This window comes from Nannobrachium achirus (assembly GCF_963921795.1).
Source record: "Nannobrachium achirus genome assembly, chromosome: 6".
Taxonomy (NCBI): Eukaryota; Metazoa; Chordata; class Actinopteri; order Myctophiformes; family Myctophidae; genus Nannobrachium; species Nannobrachium achirus.
Genome location: NC_137815.1, coordinates 50,859,931 through 50,886,555, shown reverse-complemented (window position 1 = coordinate 50,886,555; position 26,625 = coordinate 50,859,931). Strand labels below are relative to the sequence as shown.

Genomic DNA, 26,625 nt, shown 5'->3' with positions numbered 1-26,625 from the left:
ACAATCTCTTGTGAGTACCAGGAAAATTGTCTATTTCTTTGCGGAGACTTCACAAGTATAGTAACCACACACACACACACACACACACACACACACGCGCACACACACACACACACACACACACACACACACACACACACACACACACACACACACACACACACACACACACAACGTGCATGCACACACGAACGTGCACGCATGCACACGTGCACAGCATATATCGTCTCTGTCGGATGGAAACTTCACATGTTCAACATTGTCACTTTTCACGAAATGGCAAAATTATACCAGATCTACAAGCACAAAATGCGGCACGAAGCTTGCAGAGCTGCTACTTTGGATGCTGTAGTACAGTATGATCAAGTAAGGCTCACACATTGTGAGCTTGCAGTTCTACTATTTTCTGCAAAAAGCCTTTTCCCCAAATACGCTTGGGGTTTAACAGGTCTCTTAAAAGGCCAAAACATTCCAGTCATTTTAAAACTGCTTCCTTTCCTTACTCTATATCCTGTTCTCTTCTGTTTCCTGTTCGGCACAAACATTTGGTCTTTTTTTTTTTTTTGCAAAACGTCTCCATGTCATGGCAAATCTTTCGTTTAAAAAAACGAAACACTATAAGAAGAAATGTTCAATGTGTCAAAACATTTCAAACATCTTAGCCAACGTGTCGCATCACAACAAACTACATTTTCACTCTTTTTGCATGACCATGTTGTTGTGCAATGAAGCATAAAGTGGTTAATCAATTTGTTGATATACTGTATAAAAATAAGAATAATCGCTGAGAAAATAATTGATAGTTACGTGCCAAGGACCCCTAAATTGATATGTATTTGGCCTCGGACCCCATCTGAAAAGGTTTTTTGCCAGGGACCCACAGAAGAGAAGATTCAAAAATATCAGATATACAAGCTCACAGTGTGGCACAAAGTGATGCGCTGTGAGCTTGTAGATCTTGTGAATAGCCAACATATAAATGGATAAAGTGGTTAAAATCATAGTGATGCTTTGTTTTCTACTTTTGATAGGGACCCCCTGGAACCCCTCCAAGGACCCCCGGGGGTCCCCGGACCCCACTTTGAGATGCACCGTTGGGTTGTTGGGCAACCATGGGTCAAAGAGGCTTTTGGTGACAGTGGTTCGCTATTAGATTTCAATTGAATAGTGGTTTTGTTAACTTTTTTCACACATTTCTCAGTTGCTTCACAACTCTACACATATATTACTGTTTCCATGATACTGATCTTCAAGTCAGAGTTGATTATAGACATATGATGAAAATGTGATTTTGTTATGTTTCTCAGCATTTTTTACCAATAAACAACAGAAATCTGTGCGCTCCTCTGGGCGCAAATCCCTGCCAGGCTGGTTAGCTACCCAGGGCTGTGTTGCAACCACCACCACCACCATTATACAGATTTCTTGCAACATTTGGGTATGGCAGATCTTCCTTGGCCTACTGGGAGTGTTATGATTTCACAAATGGTTTCACAACTTTGCAAAGTGGTTTTCCATGTCTGTGTGCCGATGTTTACAGATAAAAGTGCGCTTTTGTGTTTGAATATGGAACAGAATTCAGTACATTTGTGGTAGAATTTGTAATGGTTTAAAAGAATATACTACTGACATGAAAAATAATCCCAAGCCCACAAAAGAAGCGTGTCAGCCACAGGAGGGCTGACATGCAAGACGTTTGGTCAACTTTGTCCACAATGGATGAACACATTGGAATTATTGGCGAGAGAGACATCGATGGAATAAACCCGGAGCATGACAAGTGATATGTTTTTTTCCCTTTGGATCAATCACTTTAAGTGTAAGTTTGACTCCATCATCATTATGTCTTGTATAAAACAAGTAATGACAATATTTAGATCAGTTTTTTGAAAGACGAGAGCGATGGATTACAAATATTCATACACGGCCCAAAGTGGCCCAACCAGCTGACTATCAGCCGTGTCCGCGGAGTGCATTTTATGAGTGGAGGAGCGCTTTGGATGTGGCTGTTGTCTGGCAGAAATCGCTCGTCTCCAGATTCTAACTTTTTGTGGGTTTTTTTTTAGTTTTTTTTTAACACATTTAGAACAGGTACACATAGTGTATCATTATTTTATGCTTTAACTATTGAAAAATAGCAGATATACAAGCTCACAGCGATATTTATCTGCTATTTTTCACTGGTTAAAGCATTCGATAATTCTAGGCCTAAATGGGTAAATAATGCCCTGCCTAGTGCCTACCTGATCATACTACAGCGTCACACAAAAGCATCAAAAGTAGCACATCCACAAGATCAAAACGTTGAGGTATGTTATGAGCTCGTAGATCTGACAAGATTTTGATGCTTTTGAATTTGAATCCTGGAAAGTAACAGTTTAGGACATAATGAGGTTTCCTCCTGAAAGAGACAATATCACGTCCAGAGTTAATAGCGACCTTAAGCAACGCTACGGCAACGGCAGATGATAACGGTAACCGGAAATGATCCGCGCTCGATAGATAAACCTGCCGTCGCCGCAGCCGTCTCTACTACGGCAGAAGGTCCCCTCCCACGTAGCGCCTACTCCGTCTGCTGCGTGTACACATCGCCATGGGAACCAAAGCGTTCAGTGAAAGGGGTGGGAATCCGTCGTCGCCGAGGCTTTGCTTAACCATTTTAACCGCTACAGCGATTACGTCATAGCAGCCGTAGTCCGCCTGGCGTTGCCGTCCTGAAAATCATCGACCTTAAAGTCACTATTATTGTTGATGCCCGCAAACCTTCCAATCTATCAACGTCCTGTCATCTGGCGGTATCGGCACAAACAATAGCCGAGCTGAAACCTCAACATCAGTAAAAGAAAATAGGAATACAAGAACCGCTAGAGCAAGCAGTCCGCAAAAAGAAAAATATGGGGCGAGTGTGATTTGGGGGCGAGCGTTCCGGTAAGCATTTTGCCCCTATCCCCATACTGCCATACAATGCCAACGTTCTCCATTGTTACAGAATGTTCTGCATCACTAAGTTGTAGCTGCATGGCAATCTGTTTGCACAAAGCACGGTTGTGAAAGGACTTAAGCCTCCTATCGTGTTACGCGTGAGCCTGCCAAAGTTTGTCTGTCCTTCTCCTACAATATTCCTCTTTATCCACATTGTTGCCAAAACACAAGAAATCATCTCAGTATGACAAGATATTCAAGGAGGCATTTCTCAAAGCTGCAGTCGATTTCTTTTCCTTCTCTTTTTATGATTTTAAGAACAAGACTAAAATCGTGGCTTTTTGGATCAACTGAAGGACAGCCAGCCATCATTTGATTGGACAGTTTTGTGGTTATGAAAAAGGACGTTGTGCTATTTTTCTGCATGACAGATTTCTTTCGGGACATTATTATTCATTTATTGCCTTGAAAATATAGGAGAATACTTTTCTGCTCTGTTGTACAATACGTGGCTCATGCATGACCTTCCAAATGAAAGACATGAAAAGTGGGAGTAAAATCATGATCCATATTGTTTTCCGCACTGGCCACAGTACTTTTCAATGAATTGAGTACAAAGGACCCCAGTGGAAACCAGTAAGACTCCCTAATCGGGAGATAAGCGACCGTCAGGTCGCAGCGTGATTTTAGAGCAAAATGTGTTGGAGCAGTATCCAAAAAAGTGTTTGAAAAGAATTGGCCTGATGGTGGCTCTATAAGGGACAGATCCATGTTGATGACATGAGTGTAGACATACTGTGTAACGACTTTCCTGCACCTTTTTTTGCGAACTCCTAATAAAGTATTCATTCATTCTATCAATCAATCAATCAATAAATCAATAAATCAGTCAATCAATCAATCAGTCAATCAATCAATCAATCAATCAATCAATCAATCAGTCAGTCAGTCAGTCAGTCAATCAAGACATCCAGTTACCCCGCCCACAGGGGACAACTGTAAACATCTATACCCTATAATGTACATGTAATCATATAAGACTGTGCTTCTCAAACTTGGGGTCAGGACCCCAAGTGGGGTCCCCAAATTATTTTGTGGGGTCCCCAGATGATTAGCTGAATGTATTTTCTTTTTCTCACTCAATGGTAAACAAACCAACACACAGTATAAGTGTACACATGGTATCTGCACATTTCTAAAGTTACAATTTAAGGACTTTCAAGACCGTTTTAATACCAAACTGACCAAACTAGGGATGGACATCGGTATCGGCCAATATCAAAAATCGGCAGGTATCATATCAAACCGGCCGAATCGGTGATCGGCAGGTCACTGACATAAAACCGGTTTTATGCCAATTGTGTCTATGGCACTGCACAGCATGATGCTCTGGTCCTGTGACTAAAGTAAACATTAGCAAGTAGCAGCCAGTCTACTTAGTGGCAGCCTACAGAATACAGATGGTGCTGATTACTGCAATGTAAGGATATATTCCATAATCCTGTGTCAATGTCGTCTCCAAAAAGAAGGAGAAATATTAGACTGGATATTGTCTGTGTTTTTGGATATTGTACTATTGTGATTGATTTGGCATTAGTGTTCTTCTAGCTTATTGGTACTCAAATTGAAGTATGTCTTGTAGGCCTACTTGGCCTGAAAAAAGGGTATTTGAGCAACCCTATTTTCTAGTTCTTAGCTAAAGAAATCGGTATCGGAAAAATCGGTTTTGGCAGGTCAGACCTTCATAAAACAGGAGGATCGGTATCGGCCAAGAATTTTGCAATCGGTCCATCTCTAGACCAAACTGTCAAATATTAAGTAAGCAAGAGGTGAACATTGTGAAAATAGCTGATCTACATGCTCACAACACCTCACGTTGCGAGGAGTTGTGACTGTGAGCATGTAGATCGGCTATTTTCACAATATTTATCTGTGGAACTGAGTCACATTAAATGTAATTTACAATTCCAAGTGCTTGTCAGGGTCAAATATGTTTATTTTGGGGGTCACAGCCTAAAAAGCTTCGAGAAACCCTGATATAAGATATACACAACCCGGAAGTAGTGATGCGCGGGCCGTCCCGAACCCCCGGTCACCCACGGTCAGCCCGCAGGGAAGGTTGAGTTGGCTCAAGACATTTAACACTTTATTGGCGAGGTGGTGTGGGGTGGTCCAAATAATATATAATGCACAGCAAGCGTCCTTCCCTATGCTCGCCAGCCAAGGTGTCTAGAAAGGTCCTCTGCATAGTACATACCGGTAGAGGGACGCTGGTGTGTCAGTGTCATGTCATTCTAATTTAGTCCATTGTACTTCCTGTGAGTAGACTTAAAAGTAAAACCAGTTGCCTAATCATATTACGGTAGGGTCTTATTTTGAAATCCACTGTTTTTGAGAGGAAATGCTTCCGCTTTATTGTTATTAGCTACTTGCTGCAGCCTACTGTATGTCTGCAGCTCAGATGTAAACAGAAATCACGTGGATTATACACAAGCTTTTGCCTAAACTAAAGTTCATGTTTAAAATGTGAAAACCATGCTCCTGTGACTTAAACAATGTACACCGTTTGAAGGTTTGTTAAATTGTTGAACCTTCGCAGCATTAGGTGAGTGGACTGCTTAATTATCTTCTGCTGGCTTGGCTACTGAGAGGCATCAGCCTAGAGCATTGCTTTGATAAAAAGTTGATGGTGCACAACAGTCCGGTCTTTTCTCTTTATAGTTATAGTATTTTGTCTTGCGCCAGCGACTAGGTTACTGGATCTGCACCATCTCTCTTTGATACATTAGCGTTGTGCTCCGTGTATATAGACCTATACAGCTAATGTTGTCATTTGTCAATTAAAATAAGCATGTCGTCATGTAGTTAACGGTTCATTGCTTTTAAATGTTCGGAAGATATTTTATATGGCTCTGTTGCACTGCACTATGTAATGTGCTCTAAATCAGCACTGAAAGTTTCTCCTCCAAATGATGCCACTCTGTTTTTGCACCGTTGGTATTCCACAGAATAAAATCCACATTCAAAGACATATTTGACATGTATGATGACGGCGGGTTGCGGGGCAGGGCGGGTTGCGAAAAACACAACCGCGGGTCATAAAAAACCCAAACCCGCCCACCACTCTTATAGCGATGAGCCAAGCTGGGAGCTGATAACAACAAGTGAACACTTGATGATGACTTGTCCATCCGGTCTCTGTGTCTGTGTGTGTGTGTGTGTGTGTGTGTGTGTGTGTGTGTGTGTGTGTGTGTGTGTGTGTGTGTGTGTGTGTGTGTGTGTGTGTGTGTGTGTGTGCGTGCGCGCGTGCGTGTGTGACACTCCGTAACAGAGCATTGAGACTGGAGTGTCTCAACGACACACACTGGCTTCATTCCCTCGGTGGTAGACGCATCATGTTGACACTAGCTGTCAACACTGTTCATGACATGGGTTTATGTGGATCCGGAGACTGTGTTCAAGTCAAAAAGGATTGGCCAAGACAGAGTGGGGGGGTGGGGGGCGAGAGACAGACACACAGAGAGAGAGAGAAAGGGGGGGGAGGATAGTGGGTGTCGGTTTGCACTAGGGATGGGACGATACGCGATATTATCGTTTATCGCGATACAAAACACTCACGATAATCGTATCGTGGAGATTTCATTTATCGTGATAACGTCCTCCGTCATGCACTGGGATCAATTCACCTTTTATTTGCCGAGCTGCATATCCTGTACCACTTAAACCCTCTATAATTGGTAAAAGATACTTAATATATGTACTTGATAGTCTTTTTTTTCACTCTCTATCAAATGTCAAAAAATAGCCGATCTACAAGCTCACAACGCGTCGCTAAGCGTCGCGCTGTGAGCTTGATTATCGCGATAATATCGTAAATCACGATTTCTTTTGTCACAATAATCGTGACATGACATTTTCATATCGTCCCACCCCTAGTTTGCACGCAGGCCACCAGAGAGAAAAGCTGCAAAACAGGCTTAAAGTACTAGCTTTTCAGATTGTTTGTGGAGGTGGTGAAAGCAAAAACAAAGCAGGCTCCTTTTCGCAGTTCAAATATGCTGTAAAAGTGCCTCAAATTGCTCCGAGTTTATTTCAATCTCTCTGTGTGTGTGTGTGCGTGTGTGTGTGTGTGTGTGTGTGTGTGTGTGTGTGTGTGTGTGTGTGAGAGAAACCAAATTAGGCACACGGGGCCCAACAGCAGCCTATTAAGCCAGCCTATAGCCTTCAGGCACGGGAAGACAAGACAGACACACAGGCAGATAGAAATAATATCACGAACAAAGAAAGTACAGCAACAGAGGGAGGGAAAGAGGCTGCATGAAAGAGATTCAGGCAGACAGAGAGAGAGAGAGAGAGAGATGTGCATTCTTTCTGGATGCTGTGAACCACAATGCTCTCACTTACTGCATCGTGCCAACGAAGCACGTTGAACTCGAGAATTAAAATGAAACTTGAGAGAGCGAGAGAGAGACAAAACAGCCTGGAATGCCAAGTTAAAGGGAGATACGGTCATTATGAATGAGTGGCAGGGTGCTAGCATCCACATCCCATCGCGTAAACACGCTGCTAGACTTCATCTTCATGCCTGGGTAAGTGCTGTGGTGCTGCTTTGCAGTACAGTCTGTCAACGCGCGCCTGCCGTTCAGCGGCTGCGTGATGACGGAGCAGGACTTCAATCACTCACGCGCCGCAAAAAGGCAGAGCCTGCCCGTCCACTAGCCGCCTAGTGCAGTGGTTCTCAACATTTCAGGCTGCGACCCCGCAAAATAATCATAGTTGACCAGTTCAAATATGACCCCCCACCCTGATAAAGCATTGGAATTGTATGGGTTGAGGCATTCAATGTAGTTTTACTCTGTTCCACAGGAGAGGGGGGGAAAAAGAAAATAGCAGATCTACAAGCTCACAACACCTCACACTCTCTTATATTACTTGACAATTTGACCAATTTTTATAGGACACTCCTCCTACAGATTTTGCCCTAAAATCACGCAAAGCGGTAGCCTACCTACACAGTATGTCTAGAGTCATGTCATCAACATGGATCTGTCCCATTTAGCGCCACCATCAGGCCGATTCTTTCAAAAAAAAAATTGGACACTGCTCCTACATATTTTGCCCTAAAATCACGCAAAGCGGACATGGCGGTCGCTTATCTCCCAATTAGGGAGTCTTACTGGTAGTATAGTTTGTTGATTACTTTGATGCAGTAATGGTCTTTTTCGTTTCTTTTTTTTTTTTTTTTAGGTATTAAAAGAATCCATCCAATCATGTGGGGACCCCCCTGGGGGTCCCTGCCCACAGGTTGAGAACCTCTGGCCTACAGCGGAATGATGCAAAGCCCAGCTCTGTCTCTCTCTCTCTCTCTCTCTCTCTTTATATTACAGGCGTCACAGAGTTCACTGAGTGCAGAGAGAGCTCTGGATTCATGCTGCTCATTGTGTCTGTCTGCTGGGTTAATGCACAGATGTAGTGCGCGGGGCAGGGCCTCAAGTTGAGCTGAGCGCCGCTGTGTTTAGCTTACCAAGCTGTGAGGGATTTATACCAACATATACATTGATACAGTACATGTGTTTGATGCCACGCTGCCAAAGCAGACTTAAATCATGCCAACATTGGACGAGGGCAACAATAGCAATAGTGTGTGGAGATCCACTTCGCCAGTATGGCACATTCTTTTGTCCAGTAGTGCCTGTTGCAAAGCCTGATGATAACAGACTATAGTATTATTCCCCACTAGAAATGATGTCATACAAGTCTCACATTTAGATTTTATATTTCAAGGATGTCGGTGAGTGTTAGCTTGGAACCAGTCTGCCATTGAAAAAATAAATTGTGATATAGTGTTGTCTGGCCACACAAGGCTAAGTGAGTGTGCAATTAAGTATACTGGAGCCAATTTAGTTTAACTGAGAGAATTGTGTTGTTGTTGTGTGCCATATAATGCACATATTGAATATGTGTATAGATTACAGGTATCAATATTTATTATTTGGTCTAACTTATTCTGATCTGGCCAACATTCAGTTATTACAATAGGCCTACAGTTTAGGCATTTAGCAGATGCTCTTAATCCAGAGCTACTTACAATAAGCAAGGTAATACATACATCAGTATAGTAGTATGGTATAGTATAGTTATCCTTGAATGCCAGTTAATACCACCACAACAGTTCAGTCAATCTGTCCCAGCTGGGATTCGAACCCACGGCCTTGCGCTTTCCCTCTCTCTTCCCCCAGAGTGCTTAAGGCGAAGGACTGCTAATCCATTGTGCTCTGCACACGCGTGGGTTCGAATCCCATCCTCGTCGAATAGCGATCATGCGTTTAACTGTGAAATACTATAATCCACGCTAATTTGGGAATCAAGTAACATTTAAGACGACACTGGCTCAGAACCCAAGTCAAAAGAAAAAGAAACACATCTCCGGTTTCCTAACCGTAGGAGGAATAGTGAACGTGAACACTGCTGGTCACAGAACTAATTATTGGACCCGATCGTCACTAACCACGCAATCCTCCCAAAATGTCCATTTTTTTCAGAGAGACAAATTAGGATAGACATTATCGACCTTTCTCCCAGCAACACACTCTCCCGAGATCTAGCAGCAGTAAACATAGGACGTTCGACGTCGGGGCACACTTAGGAGACCATCAGGATTTGTGTACCGTGTTGCCTCTAGTGGCTCCAATTGGGGGGTAAGTAGCGTTGTTCCGACATACATTACTACAGGCACGTGCACACATAGACATCAAATTTGTATCCGTCTGTAAAAAGTGCCCTCTCCAGACCATGAATGCAGTTTTTTACGGCGCTGAAAGAAATGCAAATGCCCTCTTTCCATGCCATACCGGAAGGCAGCATTCAAAAGCATTTCCTTGTCCAAACTCTCCTGAACTCGAATGCAGCATCTTATGTTGAAAGAATTGCCCTCTCTGTGTAGAAATCCATGCTGTTACACCACATCTCCAGTATTGACTTGATTATGCTTTAGTACAGTGTGGCATGGCATCACTGAAAATAGCCGACCTCCAACTGCGACGCGTTGTGAGCTTGGAGGTCGGCTATTTTCGACATATTCACCAAAAGGCCCTTTTAGAAATGTCAGCCCCTGCCTCTCTAACATTCTCTGCACATCCCTGCATTACTCCCACGTTGCCTTCGTCCGACTCTCCCCATTACTAACCCTATTTCTAACCCTAACCCTAACACACGCGTAGCTATACGTAGTCGGACTGATGCGAATCACTGCCAATTGGGATGATTTATCTTCATAAATAGGCCTAGAATTATTGAATGCTTTTAACCAGTGAAAAATAGCAGATATACAAGCTCACTGCGAGCTTGAAGATCTGCTATTTTTGAGAAAGTCGTGAAAATGTGTGCAAATCTTTGAATATATGTATTTTCAAAGTGAACGTTTGTAACTCAAATTTTTCTTCTGGGGGGTCCCTGCTACTAAATGTTTTGAGATGCGGGTCCGTGGCCAAATAAATATAATTTTGGGGGTCCTTCACATGAAAAGGTTTGAGAACCACTGACACAGTAGTCTCTCAAGAACAGACTAACTGAGCTCCAGTTAAGTGAAAAGGACCTTTTCTTTGATGATGGCTGGCCAGATTGCTGACATAGAAACATAGGTTTTTCAAAAAATCTTATAAGAATTCAAAAGACACTTATAGAATCGGGTCAAAATTCAGATTTTAAAGATTTTTCAAAAATAGCAGATCTATAAGCTTGTGAGCTTGTATATCTGCTATTTCTCAATAGTTAAAGCATAAAATAATGATACACAATAATGTGTACCCGTTCTAAATGGGTTAAGACCCTTATATTAGCCTACCTTTCAAACCCCTAGCCCTACCATTCAGACCCCGTACCCGACAGCTGTCATACACTAACAATCTCGCCGACGCCAGTCACATGGTTAACAGTGGAAAACTATCGATACAAAGCTTTCGCACACCCGGATTAAAAACCGCTGAACATCAACAGAAAAAGACAACCCGCGCACACTGGGCCTTGCAAGGTACACGTAGGATCATAACGGAAAAAAAACATTGCATGGATGCACCTGGGACGTATCCTCAGTGATGTAGCCCAAGCTCATCGGGGTTTCGGGTCTCGCAACATCATACCCCTCACCTGGGTGACCCAGCCGGGGTTGATCAAGTCCCGACTTACGTCCCAGTAGCTACCCACGATCAGTCCCATTATGGAAAGACAGGACCATTCACTCCACTATTCGAGAACTACTCTGCCAAGACTAGGAAAGGAAATCTGGCGCTTGGAAGGACTAGGCTCTGTGGATTTACTCCTGTCCGGGCCCCTCCTACGTCTCACCATGTCCACTCCTGCTCTCACCAGGTCCAGGACATGTGCGTTGCACCAGACTTCAGCCCCAGACATTTCACTCAGGAGTGGTGGATTCTTGAGCCGCAATGGTACTGCAGGCTCCACCTCGCCCAACGGTGGTGCTGCAGACTCCGCTTGCGGCTTGAATGGCCCTCCTAAAGGCCTAACTGTGGGGTTGTTGGGCTTCTTCCTCACGGAAGACACAGGCTGGGGCGCTAACCCAACCTGCTCCCAGGTGCCGTCTACATTCCGGCTGCTCCGGCTAACATCAACAGAAAAAGACAGCCCGTGCACACTGGGCCTTGCAAGGTACACGTAGGATCATTAGTTAATCAGAGCAACGTTTCGGTCACACGCAAACCTTCCTCAGACATGCCTTAGGAAGTGTGCTGGTTATCTTTTATTGTTGATGTTAACGGTGGAACACTAATACTCTCATCCTAATCTGAGTATCAAATATTGTCTCAGATGTAGGAAGCAGAGTGACACACAGTGGTGGAAAAAGTACTATTCTTTTTTTTTTACTCAAGTAAAACTATCATTACTGCAGTATAGAAATAGTCTGTTTCAAGTAAAAGTCCGGAATTCAAAATGTCATTGAGTAAAAGTACAAATGTATTGGCATCAAAATGTTCTAAAAGTACAAAAAATTAAAAAAAGTAAAGTAAAATGACTTGCAGAATGTCCCATTTAATTTTTTCTATTGAAAATAGCAGATATACAAGCTCACAATATGTCACATTGCGACACATCGTGAGCTTGTGGATCGGCTATTTTCAAATGGCCAAATATTGGACATATGAGGTTTCCACCTGACAGTATTGATATGGTGGGGATGACTGTTGGCTGCTAAATAATCACCAGTAATGCTCAATAATAATAATTGTGGTAGATCCAAATAACAGGTTATATTATATCACTTTACTGTAAAATGCAGCCTTTAAAAACCAAGAAAAGACAACACTTTATGTCATATCACGGTATTATTACGACCCCTGAAATGCCATATCTCATATAACAATATCAATATACATTTCCCAACGCTATGTCAATATGTGCCAAAGCTCAGCGGAGTTCAGATAGAACTATCTTTACATACTGTGCATAGTACAGTCATGGTTGGCAGCCTTAGCAGAAATCGTCTTGCCTCCTTGGTTGAGAAATTCCAGTAAAATGAATATTTCATTGCGTTCAAGAATTTCTGTTGGAGCAAAACCGTCACGTGAGGTCCATAGTTGGATGTAGTGGTGATTAACCAAGACTTCTCCAAGCCAATAAGTGTCACAACCGGATTAGGAAGCACTGAAAATGATGAAGTTATGAGACGCCTCCTCCCTGCTTCTGTTTCGTCTTTACAGTCGCACAAATTTACCAGAATACAAATCAAAATCAACAAAGCATAATATATATCAGGGGTCAGCAACCTCTTTGAAATGAAGTGCCATGTTTTCATTTTCCAGAGCAGGGGTCTTCAACAAGGGGTCCGGGACCCTTAGGGGGTCCTTAGAGTTACTACAGGGGGTCCTTCAAATCTTTGTGTGATATAAACATTTTTTCTCCTTTTTTATATTAACCAGTTGAACCCTAGTGTCCTTATTCTGAGAACGATAGCCAAAAATAGCAGATCTGAGGCGTTGTGAGCTTGTAGATCGGCTATTTTCGGCAAAGAGGTTTGGCGTAGAGGAGAAAAAGAGCAGACTAAGTACAGAGTGAAAGGTCAAGTTTATTAAGTATTGACGGTTCAAGTGGTTAAATATCTGAAAACACAAATTGACATGAATACAAAATACACTGATGATTGTGCTGTGAAACAAAACTTTAAAGAATCTATGAAAAGGTTGTGGGAGTCCCTGCTTCATCTCTCTCTTAACTAAGGGGTCCTTGGCCTGAAAACGTTGAAGACCCCTGTTCTAGAGTGTTAGTGTGCCATGTCAACATACATTTTAATGACAAATATTTTGAGACATTTTGATTGGCAGGACATTGTTAGAACGATAGACCCAGAGCAATAATCCACCAATCTCCCTGACTCCCTCCCCAGTCAGAGTTCAGAGTTTTAATGAATGTAGAATTTTGTGCAAGATGTGATTTGCTACAAATGAGCTAACTTTATTTAATTGACCACATTTAAAAGAAGTTTAAAAGATTTGTTCTTAAAATAAAAATCCTCTCTCTCACACTTCTGCCAGTGTGCCGGTGATCACCATCCCGTGCCAATGTTGGCACCCGTGCCTAAGGTTGCCTACCCCTGATATACATGCTTAGATGATATTTTAAAGGTTTCATTACATGCTGGTTTTAAAAGGATTACAAGTCTTTATCGTGGTCCTTCAAACTACTATTATATTAAAACTACAGTATACACTGCTACTCAACCAGGTGTTCAGTATCAGCTAAGCAGTAGAGAAACTACAGCACTCATGTCGATAGAACCGGGTTAAAGTCCTGGGCAGTTCATTGAGAGTTACGGATTGCAGCTTTAAAATAAGGAAAGATTAGAATATAAACCAGCTCATTCACCTGAAGCCTCAGCTTGGCTTTTTAGTGACCACAGTATTGCTCAAATCGAAAGGGGGAAAAAAAAGTGAGCGGGGTCAGTCAACTAAAAACATGATTTAATGCACTCACATTATACTGGAGCTGTGGGAGTGTTGTGGGAGTTTGTCTATGTCTATACTGAGAATGTGCCGTTTTTAAAATAATGCTCTATCCCTGACCTGAATAAAAATATATCAGAAGAGAAGGGAAAAAAAGGGAAACATTGTTTAGTTTAACTGTTCTTCTGGGTTGAGGTTGACCTGGTTCATTTTATGTGAAACAACACGCACGCACGCACGCACGCACGCACGCACGCACGCACGCACGCACGCACAACGCACGCACGCACATGCAGGGAGATATGAAAACATGTGATTTACAGCATGCACGCATGCACCTATACACTACAATGCCCGATTTACACTCGGGCGTGCGTTGTGTCGTGCACGGCAAATAGCAGATCTGCAAATGTGATCTGCATGCCTGTCCAAACACGTGGAGTATAAATACGTGCGCGCGGACTGCGGAGCATGTATCAACTACATAGAGTACGTGCGCTCGTTGCCTGTTCTGCGTGCACGGGGCATGTTTGCGTGTTTGTGATGCCAGGTTCTCGGCGAGCGCCGTGAGGCTCTGCGGGGCGGGGTGGGGGGTGCAGAGGGGGTTGGAGCAGAGTGCTGAAAGCAGGCCCTTGTTGCCCTCTGTGGCAGGCTGACCAATACACTCCCTTTCCCTTCCCTTCCTCACCTACCTAACCCTCAGCAGCACGGGGTAGGAAAGTGGGACTGAGTTACTGGGGCCCACGGTGGAGGGGCCCTAATAACTTTATCTATTGAAAAATAGCAGATATACAAGCTCACAGCGCGGCACCGAGTGCCGCGCTGCGAGCTTGTAGATCTGCTATTTTTGAAAAGTTGTGAAAATGTGTGAAAGTCTTTGAATATATGTATTTTTTAAGCGAACATTTCTAACTCAAATTTTGCTTCTGGGGGTCCCTGGAACTAAATATTTTGAGATCGGGGTCTGTGGCCAAATACATATCATCTTGGGGGTCCTTGACATAGGTTTCTTGGACACATTTTCATGATTTTTCAAAAATAGCAGATATACAAGCTCGCAGCGTGGCACTCGGTGCCGCGCTGTGAGCTTGTATACTGTATCTGCTATTTTTCAATAGTTAACATTCATGGGGGGCCCGCAGTGAATCCTTGTACCCAGGGCCCAGAATTTGGTGTGACGCCCCTGGCAGCACGCACACACACACACAGACTCACGCACACACACACACACACACACACACACACACACACACATAGGGCGGCCAGCCCAGTCACCAGACACACAGGCTAACTTTAGGGAGGGAGAGAGAAGAAGAAGCCACAGTTGTACTTTGTGTTGGCACCCTCTCTGGGCGCTTTACACCACAGGTAGAGTCAGTTCTTTCTGGGTGCTTTGCACCAGAGATAAGGTCAGTTTCAGGGTGCTTTACAACAGTGGTTCTCAACCTTTTCAGGCCGCGACCCCCAAAATAATCATATTTTAACTGGGGACCCCCCCCCCATCCTGACGAGCACTAAGAGCTGAGGCATTACATTTCGTATAACACGGTCGGTTCTATTGTGAAAATAGCTGATCTACAGGCTCACAACTCCTCGCAACGCGAGGCGTTGTGAGCATGTAGATTTTCACAATTTCTGCCTCTAATATTTGACAATTTGGCTAATGTTTAATTTGTAATTTTAGAGGTATTAAAAAGTCCTTAAATTGTCACTTTAGAAATGTGCAGATACCCTCTACACACTTAAACTTTATGTTGGTTTGGTTACTGTTGAGTGAGGAAAACAATGTTGCACATTAAGTTAATCATCTGGGGACCCCCCAAAATAATTTGGGGACCCCCCTGGGGGTCTCGACCCACCGGTTGAGAACCACTGCTTTACACCAGAGATAAGGTCAGTTTCAGGTTGTTTTACACCACAGGTGAAGTCAGTTCCTTCGCCCGCTCCGCGGGGACATGCCAGGGCACCGACCGACCTAACGTTAAAAACTCATTACCCAGGCATTATCATTAAGTCTGCTGGCCTACTTACATGCAGCGCGGTAAACCGCAAGCACAGCTACAGACTTAACAGAGACGTGCGTGTGTGGAGCGGATCATCCCAATGTTATTGTATAATTCAGCGGAGTAATCATAATAGGTTTTGGGTCGAGACATGCCTCTTCCAACAACAAAAAAAGAAAGAAAGAAAAAAGAAAGTAAAGAAAAGAAAACTCTACATCTATACCAGAGAGGATTTTTGTGGCAAGGTTCCCATGGCAACCGTCCACTTAAAATCTTTGCACACTTCCCCTAAACCGTTAACCACACCTCCCCCTAATTACCCCAGAGGACCTGCCCTCTCTGGTCCACTGTGACAGCGTGCTGTGTATTCTGTTTTTGTTTTTTTTACCCCACATGCAAAGTAACTAAGTACATTTATTTAAGTACTGTACTTAAAGGTCGGGTGACATGGCCAAAACAGCTAATTAAGGCTATCAAATTAGCCACATTTTTTAATGATGTCATGTACCCCCATGTTAAATTACCCAATCAAATTAATTTATTGTAGTTACTGTACTGAAAGTAGTACTTTCTGTACAGTAACTGAAATAAATTAATTTGATTGGGTAATATGGGGGGAGGGGCGGAGTTGAGCGGCGAGCAGTATCTTGTGAAACCCAACATATAACTGTTCGAGGAGGAGAAAATGCGACAATTCATAAACCGAATTTTAAAACAAGCAGTTCTAGGGGTAACATTTTTATAGAATCTGTTATAGAATCCACCATAACCGCGTACAAAGTACAAGTCTTCTAACAAAAAGGTGTCAGAGATTAGAACGAGGGTCCAGCGATCTCCTCCTCGGCAGCTCTGAGCCCTTTTTAGCTGCCATCTCCTGCTGTCTCACCGGAGCACAGCGGAGGACTGAAGTCCGTGGCTCATACACTCTGTGTGTGTAGCCTGTGTGTGTGTATGTGTCAGAGACGTGTGTGTGTGTGTGTGTGTGTGTGTGTGTGTGTGTGTGTGTGCGTGCGTGCGTGCGTGCGTGCGTGCGCGCACACACAATAGCTCTCAAAAATAGCCTTGCGGTGCGGCGCTGCTACAAGCTAACAACAACGCATCACGGTGTGCGCGGCACCGCACGACGGATGAAGTATACATTCACTACTAACTGATACGGCCCGCCTCCTTTTCAGACTGTTTGGAGAAAGACCACGTGACCTACTGTATCATAATGTTAAAATTCTTTGTGTGTCATCCAGCCTTTAAAGGGGAAAACCACCCATTTTAAATATTGAACTATGTCATTAATATGTACTAGAACGGGCGGCCCAGCGTCTAGTCGGTGACCTGGCCAACTCGGAACAATGTAAATAGGGAATGAATGCCCCGCCCTTTAATGCAAACCCCATTATACCTGTTTTCATAGGACCCGTTTTGACCATCTGTCTGCCTGTGTCCATTTATGCCCATATATGGAGATATCTGTATCTGTCTGTCTGTCTGTCGGCGTCCATTTTATGTCCATATATGGAGATCACTGCAGTTATAGTTCTGGGTCCATTTTATGCCCATATATGCCCATATATGGAGATATCTGTCTATCTGCGTCCATTTTATGCCCATATATGGAGATCTCTGTATCTGTTTGTCTGTGTCCCTTTTATGCCTGTATATGGAGATCTTTGGGATTCTGCGTCCATTGTATGCCCATATATGCCATATATGGAGATATCTGTTTATCTGCGTCCATTTTATGCCCATATATGAGATCTCTGTCGCTTTTTTGCCCATATATGAAGATCTCTGCACACACAGTACCGGTTGCGGAAAACTCTGATGTCAGACATCAGCTCCGCATACGGGCATTCATTTTATTCCCATATATGGAGAACGCGCGTGCCGGTGGGACGAACGGTTCTCGAGATACGCGGATTACATACATACATACACACTCACAGAGATTTTTTGTTGACTCATGTGGCGTACGTGATGTCAGAGCCTTTTATGATGTGATGTCACAATGAGTCAGCGCTTGCGCCGTGATTCTGCGTCCATCGTATGCCCATATATGCCATATATGGAGATATCTGTTTATCTGCGTCCATTTTATGCCCATATATGAGATCTCTGTCGCTTTTTTGCCCATATATGAAGATCTCTGCACACATAGTACCGGTTGCGGAAAACTCTGATGTCAGACATCAGCTCCGCATACGGGCATTCATTTTATTCCCATATATGGAGAACGTGCGTGCCGGTGGGACGAACGGTTCTCGAGATACGCGGATTACATACATACATACACACTCACAGAGATTTTTTGTTGACTCATGTGGCGTACGTGATGTCAGAGCCTTTTATGATGTGATGTCACAATGAGTCAGCGCTTGCGCCGATTTCCTCCGGAACATTCTGATGTCAACAATCAGCCCAGCATAAGGAGATTCCGAACGTTTCGTGCCGGTTAGGGAAAACCGTGCGTCGGGTCGGGTCGAGGCCCGGCACTGCACTCCGTGCCGCGGCGGGGAACGCGCATGTCGAATCTGAAGCCGGTGGGACGAACGGTTCTCGAGATACGTGGATTACAGACAGACAGACACACACGCAGACACGCAGACACGCAGACACGCAGACACGCAGAGACTTCTCGCATTTATAGATAGATTAGAGGAGTTCTGTGGAAATACAAAGAAAGTCCCCAACCTTTTGTGTTGCCTAGAACTGGAAGATTGCTTTTGGGGTTTGTACACAGGTGTGATGTAATTGCGGTGTGATTTACAATACAAACTAAGCTGTGAAGACTAAAACTAAGACTAAATATATTGACAATTTCGTCAACAAATAAAAACTAGACAAAAATGTTGGGGAGAGACTAGTGGAGATGAGATCCAGTAGAACTAAAAGACTAATCTTACGTTTGGTTGCGCAAGGGTGTTGCACTCTGAAAATAGCAGTTCTACATTGTGAACTTGTAGATCGACTATTTTCAGCATGCAACCAAGTGTCAATGTTGCCATTGATGCATAAAATATGACTAATTACATTTTATTCAAAAGACTATGACTAAACTAAATCAAAATTTGCTGAAGAGATGAACACTGCACTGGAGCAACATTGTTGCACCATAAATATAGTACAAACCCACCAATCAATCAATCAATCAATCAATCAATCAATCAATCAAACAATCAATCAATCAATCAATGACAGTCACAACCATGATTACAGGTAACAGTGAGGTGAAACTCTTGTTTATGCAGGCTTTCATGATTTCAGCTCAAGGAGCAAATGAAACACAGCAAGCACGGTCAGGACCTGGACAAATCAGTGAAGTCTCCATTAAGGCCAGATCAAGTCAAACCATGACTAGCCAGATCTGGCCTAGAATATCACCTGATTTCAACCAACCTAAATCCTGCCCACGAAAACGGACATCCTGGATTAATCAGAGAGGGTCCGATCGAGGCCAGATAAATATCATAACTAGTCAGATTATGTCCCAGAATATAACCTTACATGCTCATATTTCAACCAACATTACAAACAATAACAATAATTCTATAGTCCATATGACGTCCTGGTAATGATGTCAAGATCATCCCCATATGGGCTGTGATCTGGCCTAGTTCTGAACGTCACCGGAGGAGGTTATCATGACGTCATTTTGCTTGCAGGGAAAGAAATAGCAGTAAAGAAAAGGAAAACAAGATGAGCACAAAAACCGTGAGAAAGAAGCGTTGTAATTTAACCCAGATTAAGACCTGAGGCCCATTCTACACATCGTCTTTTCTTTGTCGGGTGGAAACCTCATGTTCCAAAACTGTACTTTTCAGGATTCAAATAAAAGAAAAACTGCCAATAGCAGATCTATGAGTTTGTGAATCTGGTTTTGATGCTTTTGTGTGACGCTGTAGTCTGTAGTGTAATCAAGTACGGTTTTCAAAAAATAAAATAAAACAAAATATATATATTCTTTCTCTGAAAATTCATGTTACTATATATATATATATATATATCGTCACTGTCGGGCAGAAACCTCGTATCTCCACGTTTCAAATGTGTATGTTTTTTTTCGTAAAGTAAAGCCCTGCTTCATCATACAAGGCCGTCGCACAAAAGTAGTGCAAACAGCAGATCTACAAGCACACAACGCCTCACGGTGTGAGGCGTTGTGTGTTTGTAGATCGGCTGTTTTCACTAGTTTAGTTGATTTTTAAAATGATAAATACAAAATGAACGGTTTTGGACATACAAGGTTTTCACCCGACAACGACGATATACTATATATGGCATGGGACCTTTCCTGCTTTTAATGGGGGTTAAAGAGATCCTCAATCACGTGTAGTGCATGTCAGTCAAGTGCATGTCAGTATCCTGTTGCTTAGTCCAAATGGAAGTCCTAGACACATTAAAAGTGCATCAGTACAGTGAATAGCGCTAATCAGTTACGAAACAGGCGGCAGCCTTGGGTTTTGTTCAGCAGCACTGTTATAAAAAAGAACATGGATATAAATGTAATAAATGAAACGTGTACAATAGCTGGGATATTTCTGGCGTGCGACGACGGGCGCGCAGCGCGACTAAGGAGCATGGAGGGATTGTTTCAGCTGATCCTGGGTGGGGTGGGGGGAGTCATTCAGGGACACACTGCTGCTCGGCTCTGCCCTGAGGCGGCCCAACAGTGGTGGAGAGTAACTACAGTAAGTACATGTACTCAAGTACTGTACTTATACTGTAAGTAGCCGACGATTTTGAGGTGTTTCTACTGTACTTGAGTATTTCCAATTTTCTATACTTTCACTTCTACTCCACTATACGTCTCATGAGGCAAATATTGTACTTCTTACTCCACTACAGTTATTTGAAAACGTTAGTTATAAGTTACTTTTAGATTTGGAATATTATTACAAAACATACAGTAGCCAGCCCTATATACCTTTTTTTTCATCTTTTGTTTTCCTTCTTCATAAATCAGTGCTATGAACACCCTTTACGTCTGTGTGTTGGTTAAAAAAATATTTAACCAATGAAAAGTATTAAAAAGCGTTTCTGACAAAACGCTCCATTTGACCCTGCTTGACAGAGCAGCTGCAGAGGCATGAATTAGCTTGGGAATCCATTGTCAGCTCCTAACTCCACTTGATGTTTTTTCATTTCCTGAAAAATGAACATTTTGGAGTAAACAGGTTTCTGCCCGACAGCAGAGAAATACTCGTAATAATACCAGTCAGACACCCTAAAGGACTGACACAATATATCCATATATGGCATTCCCGGATATGGGCTTAATATTGATGACATCAGGGCTCTCCATATATGGGCATAAAAGGGACAAGGACGGAATTTGCAAGTGTGACTTGCGTCCCGAACACCACACTGATTATCATGAGACTGACACAATATTATGTCCATATATGGGCATTCCCAGATATGGGCTTAATATTGATGGCAATCAGGGTACTGGGGCATGACATGAGGGGTGAGTGACTGACGCAATAGCAATCATCCTTCCATAAATGTATGGACTCAGGGGGGTTCCCTGCCAGGGGCACAACTGCATGACTATGTATAGGGGAGACAATGACTTTCATTCTGGCATTTGCTAGCCAATCACAGCAGGTCCTCGCCGGACATGCTGTCAGAGACTCTTGGGTAATGAAGTCAAAGATGTTGGATGCCTGCCATGTTTATGTGTCCAAATAGGCTCTATGCATATACGCCATTTTGTTCTACTTCCGGGTGTCTTTCGACTTCCTTCACAGGTGTTACTGATGATACTAATGAAGGGTCTGTTTGTACAGTGGTTCTTTAATTTCGACCCCCACAACTCTGTACAAATGGAATCAACAAATGGAATCAAATGGACCCTTGCAGGTCCATTTGCCTCCATTTGTACTGTCAGAGTTACACACCTGTATGGGGACATTTGGAACCCACTCAATGACACTTTGAGACCCACTGGTGTAGCAGAGTGTTTCCATAGTGAGCCAACATGCACAATATCAGCACCCTGACTCTGTTTGACCAGAATGGAACAGACACTTCATTAGTATCATTGGTAACACCTGTGAAGGAAGTCGAAAGACACCCGGAACGGAAGTAGAACAAAATGGCGTATATGCATATAGCCTATTGTACATGTATTGCTATTTGCATTTTTTGATGGGTTCACACCTTTAATTGACTCACTTGTCACACCAAGCCAGCCAATTAATGACTGCTGTGACCGATTCTACTCTTAGCTTATCAGTGCATAGGTGACAGTCTATTTAAATGCAGGTGTGTATGCCCAGTCCTTTATGACCTGATGAAGATCTATTAAGATCGAAATGTTGACCAGCAATAAACTTAGGGGAAATGTCGCTCTTTCGAACTACCATTATTTCGACAAAGGAGCGTCGGGACTCTCGGGAGGGTTAGCGACTCACCCCACGGAGGTTAGGTTTAGGGTAACGGCCGGACTACACCAAGCCGTTTCGCGCGCATCAGTGCGTATGCGGGGCGCGCGCGCGTATGCGCGTTTTGGATAGATCCAATATATATCAATTCAGCCGGCTACACCAGGCGTACGGATAGCGCGAACCACGGATACGCATTCCCTAAAAATAGGATTGGTTCTATTTTTTAAGCACGCCTATGCGTTTTGTACACAGACTATCTGGTCTTCCTCACATATACTTCCTCCTTGGTGTAGCCTGGAGCGTTTACTCATACGCGAGCGTCTTCACGGACAGTACGCGCGTATGTGCGCATTTTTTGGTGTAGTCCGGCCGTAAGGGTTAGAGTTGGGTGTCGAACAGATGACACGTAGTAACAGCGAAAGGCTCCCATAAACTTATGGAGCTCAACCAGTGTGCAGACTCTATATGTCCTTCTTGATGATTCTGCTTGTCTAGCACCTGGGCCACGGATGTGCGTGCACTACTTTCTTCATGTGTCCAAAGTGGCCACTGATACCCCAAAATTGGCTTTTTATATTTACATGTATGAACATTTTTCAACATGGAAAAGAAAGATTATTATAAGTATAACGATTGTGATAATGCAAATCTCAAATAATTGTCATTATCAGCAATTATGTAATAATTGTGACAGGCCTACTTCACTCGCTGTCAGTCAGCCAGTCCGTGACCAATCACAGAAGCAGGGGCGGGAGGTTACGGGGAGGAGAGGGTGGGGGGGGGGGGCATTCTCTAATCCCCTGGGGTCCCGTATAGCTTGTCTTTTTATAGTTCCAAAGGGCTGTGTGTGTGTGTGTGTGTGTGTGTGTGTGTGTGCGTGTGCGTGTGCGTGTGCGTGTGTGCGTGCGTGCGTGCGTGCGTGCGTGCGTGCGTGCGTGCGTGCGTGTGTGTGTGTGTGTTGAGAGGGGGGGTGACCTCTGACCTCCTCAGGCGCCCCAGAGGTCATCATCCATCCGTGGTGCAAGTTAGTGGTCCGTCGGATTGGACCAATCTCCGACTGCCACAACTCACAAACCCAAACCGCGGTGTGTCTGTCAGTGCGGGCTGTGTCTGTCAGTGCGGGCTGTGTGTGTGAGTGCATGCGTGCGTGCGTGCGTGCGTGCATGCATGCGTGTGTGTGTGTGTGTGTGTGTGTGCCAGTGAATGACTACTGTATTTAGGCCCTCTCTCTCTGCTTCCACCCAAACAGAGCCACAGTGTGTGTTTCCTGGGAGTCAGTGGGAGTTCCAGAAACACTGTGCTGTGCTCCGGGCCTATCATTAGACACTGCCAGCCAGGATGTCGCAACCTTAGGGCAAAGAAACACTCTGCCTCCTCGGAAGTCTCATTGTGAAATGAACAGACGGCACAGTCTGTGTCACCATTAGAAAATGTTTTAAGTTGACGATTAATTAAGCAATATTACACTCGAGGGTGTGCCATATCGTCAGATATCATCACGCCTGCGTTACCTCAGGAACGAGCCCGAAGGGCGAGTTCCTTGGCAGCGCCCTTGAGTGTAATATTGTGGCACACCCTCGAGTGTAATATTGCGATTATACAACTGTTGCCCTTAAAAAAACACGTCAACTTCATTTCATCGTAATTAACATATCGTCGTTGTCGGGTGAAAACCTTGTATGTCCAAAACCGTTTCGTTTTGTATTTATCATTTTAAAAATGATTTAAACTAGTGAAAATAGCCGATCTACAAGCACACAACGCCTTGCGGTGCGAGGCGTATTTTCACTAGTCCTGTGCAACGGTCTTGTGTGATGAAGCAGGGCTTTGCTTTACGAAAAGAAAACATTCAAATTGAAACTTGGAGATACAAGGTTTCCACCCGACAGCGACGATATTCGATGTCATTTTTTAATGCCACATTTAGCTACTATGTCCCTTAACTTCTCATGAAAACTGCTAGCCTAGCCACTAGCATAGTGTGGGGAGAGGGGAGCGCTTCAGCTCTTTTGCAACCAGCACACAGCTGATTTCTTTGCTTGATGAGAGCGCTACATAATGCTAGTTATCATACCGGTCAAATGATTGTTTCAACCAATCAGATTGCTTTCTCGGGAATACATACCAGTTGTATAATTGTCGCACAAATAATTTCAATTAATTTTGTTGGTTTGGCTGCGAAAATAGGAACAAAAAATGCTATTCCTGTTTTGCCTTTTAGGCTTCGTATCTAAAAATTGGGCAGATACATTATGACAAAACTTCAAGCAGGATATACAAAGAAATTACATATTTAATAATGTCATACTTTCAAAACAAATGTAAAAATAGGAGAAATATCTGATCTACAAGCTTAGCTGATCCGCAATGCACGTTGTAATCTTGTAGATCTGCTATTTAATTTTGGGCGGTAAATGTTTTCTTTTCGTTTTTTTACATGTAAACAATTATGACATTATGCAAATGAATCGCAATTATCTCAAATAATTGCAATTATGTAATAAATGTGCCTATAACGGACAGTGGAGATATGCTGCTACTTTAGTGTTTTAGTTTTTTTCAGTTATGCGTCTCCTGTGTGTGAAGTGTGATAGTGAAAGTACACACACATGCGCACGCACGCACACAAGCATGCACACACACACACACATGCACACACAGCTGCGTGCAGACACACATCATGTAGCCGTGGGCCGGGCCAAACATCCCACCCTAATGAGGATCACATGCGTACAACAAGCATGACGAAGTCTTCTCTCTCATCACATAATCCACCGGCTCCTCTCTCTCTCTCATCATGAGACGTCTTAATCTCCCTTCCCCTCCTAGTATCTGCCACTGTCCTGTCTTTCCACAAGTGCTCTATTGTGTATAGCTACTGTTCAATACAAACTAATGTACACACGCGCGCGTACGTACGCACCCTCCCCAAAGTCAACAAAGCGGGAGAAAAAAAGCAGGTTACACAGAATTCTAGATGTTCGTCCATTCAAGGCATGTTCAAACCCATCACCCACAACCAACGGTTTGCAGAATCTCTCTATCTCTCTCTCTCAAACACAAACGTAAACACACACACGCACGCACGCACGCACGCACGCACGCACACACGCACGCACGTCGCATAGGGGTGGGCGATATGGTGATAAGTATCGTTGAGACGATACAATGTCTCCACGATATGCCTTTTCAGAGGTATCGTATACATTGTGATACAATGTTTAATCGTTAAAACAGAATTCAATATAAACCTGCATTTTGGTCTAAATCAGTAGTTCTCAAACTTTAAAATGTCAAGGTCTCCACTTAACTCTGACAGTGTACATTTGTACACATACTTGTAAAGTTCAATTTAGACCTCCCAAAAGGAACCCAGAGAGTCTAGTTTTTGTCAAGTAACTTAAAAAAAAAAAAAAAAAAACGTGAAAAAGAATCGTGATAAAATCATGCATCGTGATACAGCTTGGGAAAATATCGTGATATTGTATTTTTCCATATCGCCCACCCCAACGCCGCACATACACACGAGCCGTACCTGGGTTATGGCTGGTGTTAGTCTCTGTGGTGGGGGCTGCGTGGGTGGGTTCAGGGTCCGGCACGATGCTATCCCCATCGTCGGGGGGCTCTGGGGAGACGGCGGGGGCCTTCCTCTCCTCATCCATGGGCATAAGGCCTGACTCTGCATGGTGATGAGAGAGGTAGACCAAACCAATCAGTGGGGGGTCCCCAACATTATTTTAGGGGCGTTCCCAGATGATTAGCTTAATGTGCAACATTGTTTTATCACTCAGCAGTCAACAAACCAACATACAGTAAGCTATAAGTGTATACATCTGCACATGTCTAAAGTGGAAATTTAGTGACTTTTAAGATCAAATAGTTAGCTATGTTCACATTATGCCTACAACTCAGGGTGGGGGGTACCCAGTTCAAAAGAGGGGTCACAGACTAAAAGGTTTGGGCCCCTTGACCAAATGGAACCCCCTCAAGTAGGCTAACTGGACCCCACTTTGGGAAGCACTGATTTAGATAAACAAAGTAAAAAGCAATCACAACACAAAAGTCACAAATCATAGCCTACCAAAATCATTAAGCCCTTTCTTTTATTGTCATTTTTAAACTTCATTATTAAAAGTTACTGAGCCAAATATATAGGTCACGTGCCAACATCTGTTTTGCGCGCGCCCATGTCAGCTGGACAGCTGTTTGCGCGTTCCCAGGGCGCGCTCTGGCACGCAACAACACTCCCCCTACCTTTTTGACAATTCAGTTGTTATCGACTAAACTTCTACAGTCAACACACTCAACCACCACTGTTTACCCGTGTGTTATTATCATGTTTGGTGGCATGCTGTCGCCTTTCAA

General features: G+C 43.5%; 1 protein-coding gene across 1 annotated transcript in view; it reads right to left on the bottom strand.

The window, feature by feature from the left end:
* The window catches only part of mdfi (MyoD family inhibitor), a gene marked incomplete at both ends in the record, with an annotated part of 69,594 nt that extends 43,672 nt beyond the window's left edge, over positions 1 to 25,922 (bottom strand). The window contains one exon of the mRNA XM_080728274.1: positions 25,796 to 25,922. Coding sequence (XP_080584400.1) covers positions 25,796 to 25,922 — 127 coding nt within the window. The remainder of the gene's footprint in view (positions 1 to 25,795) is intronic.
* Between the last annotated feature and the right edge of the window lie 703 nt (positions 25,923 to 26,625).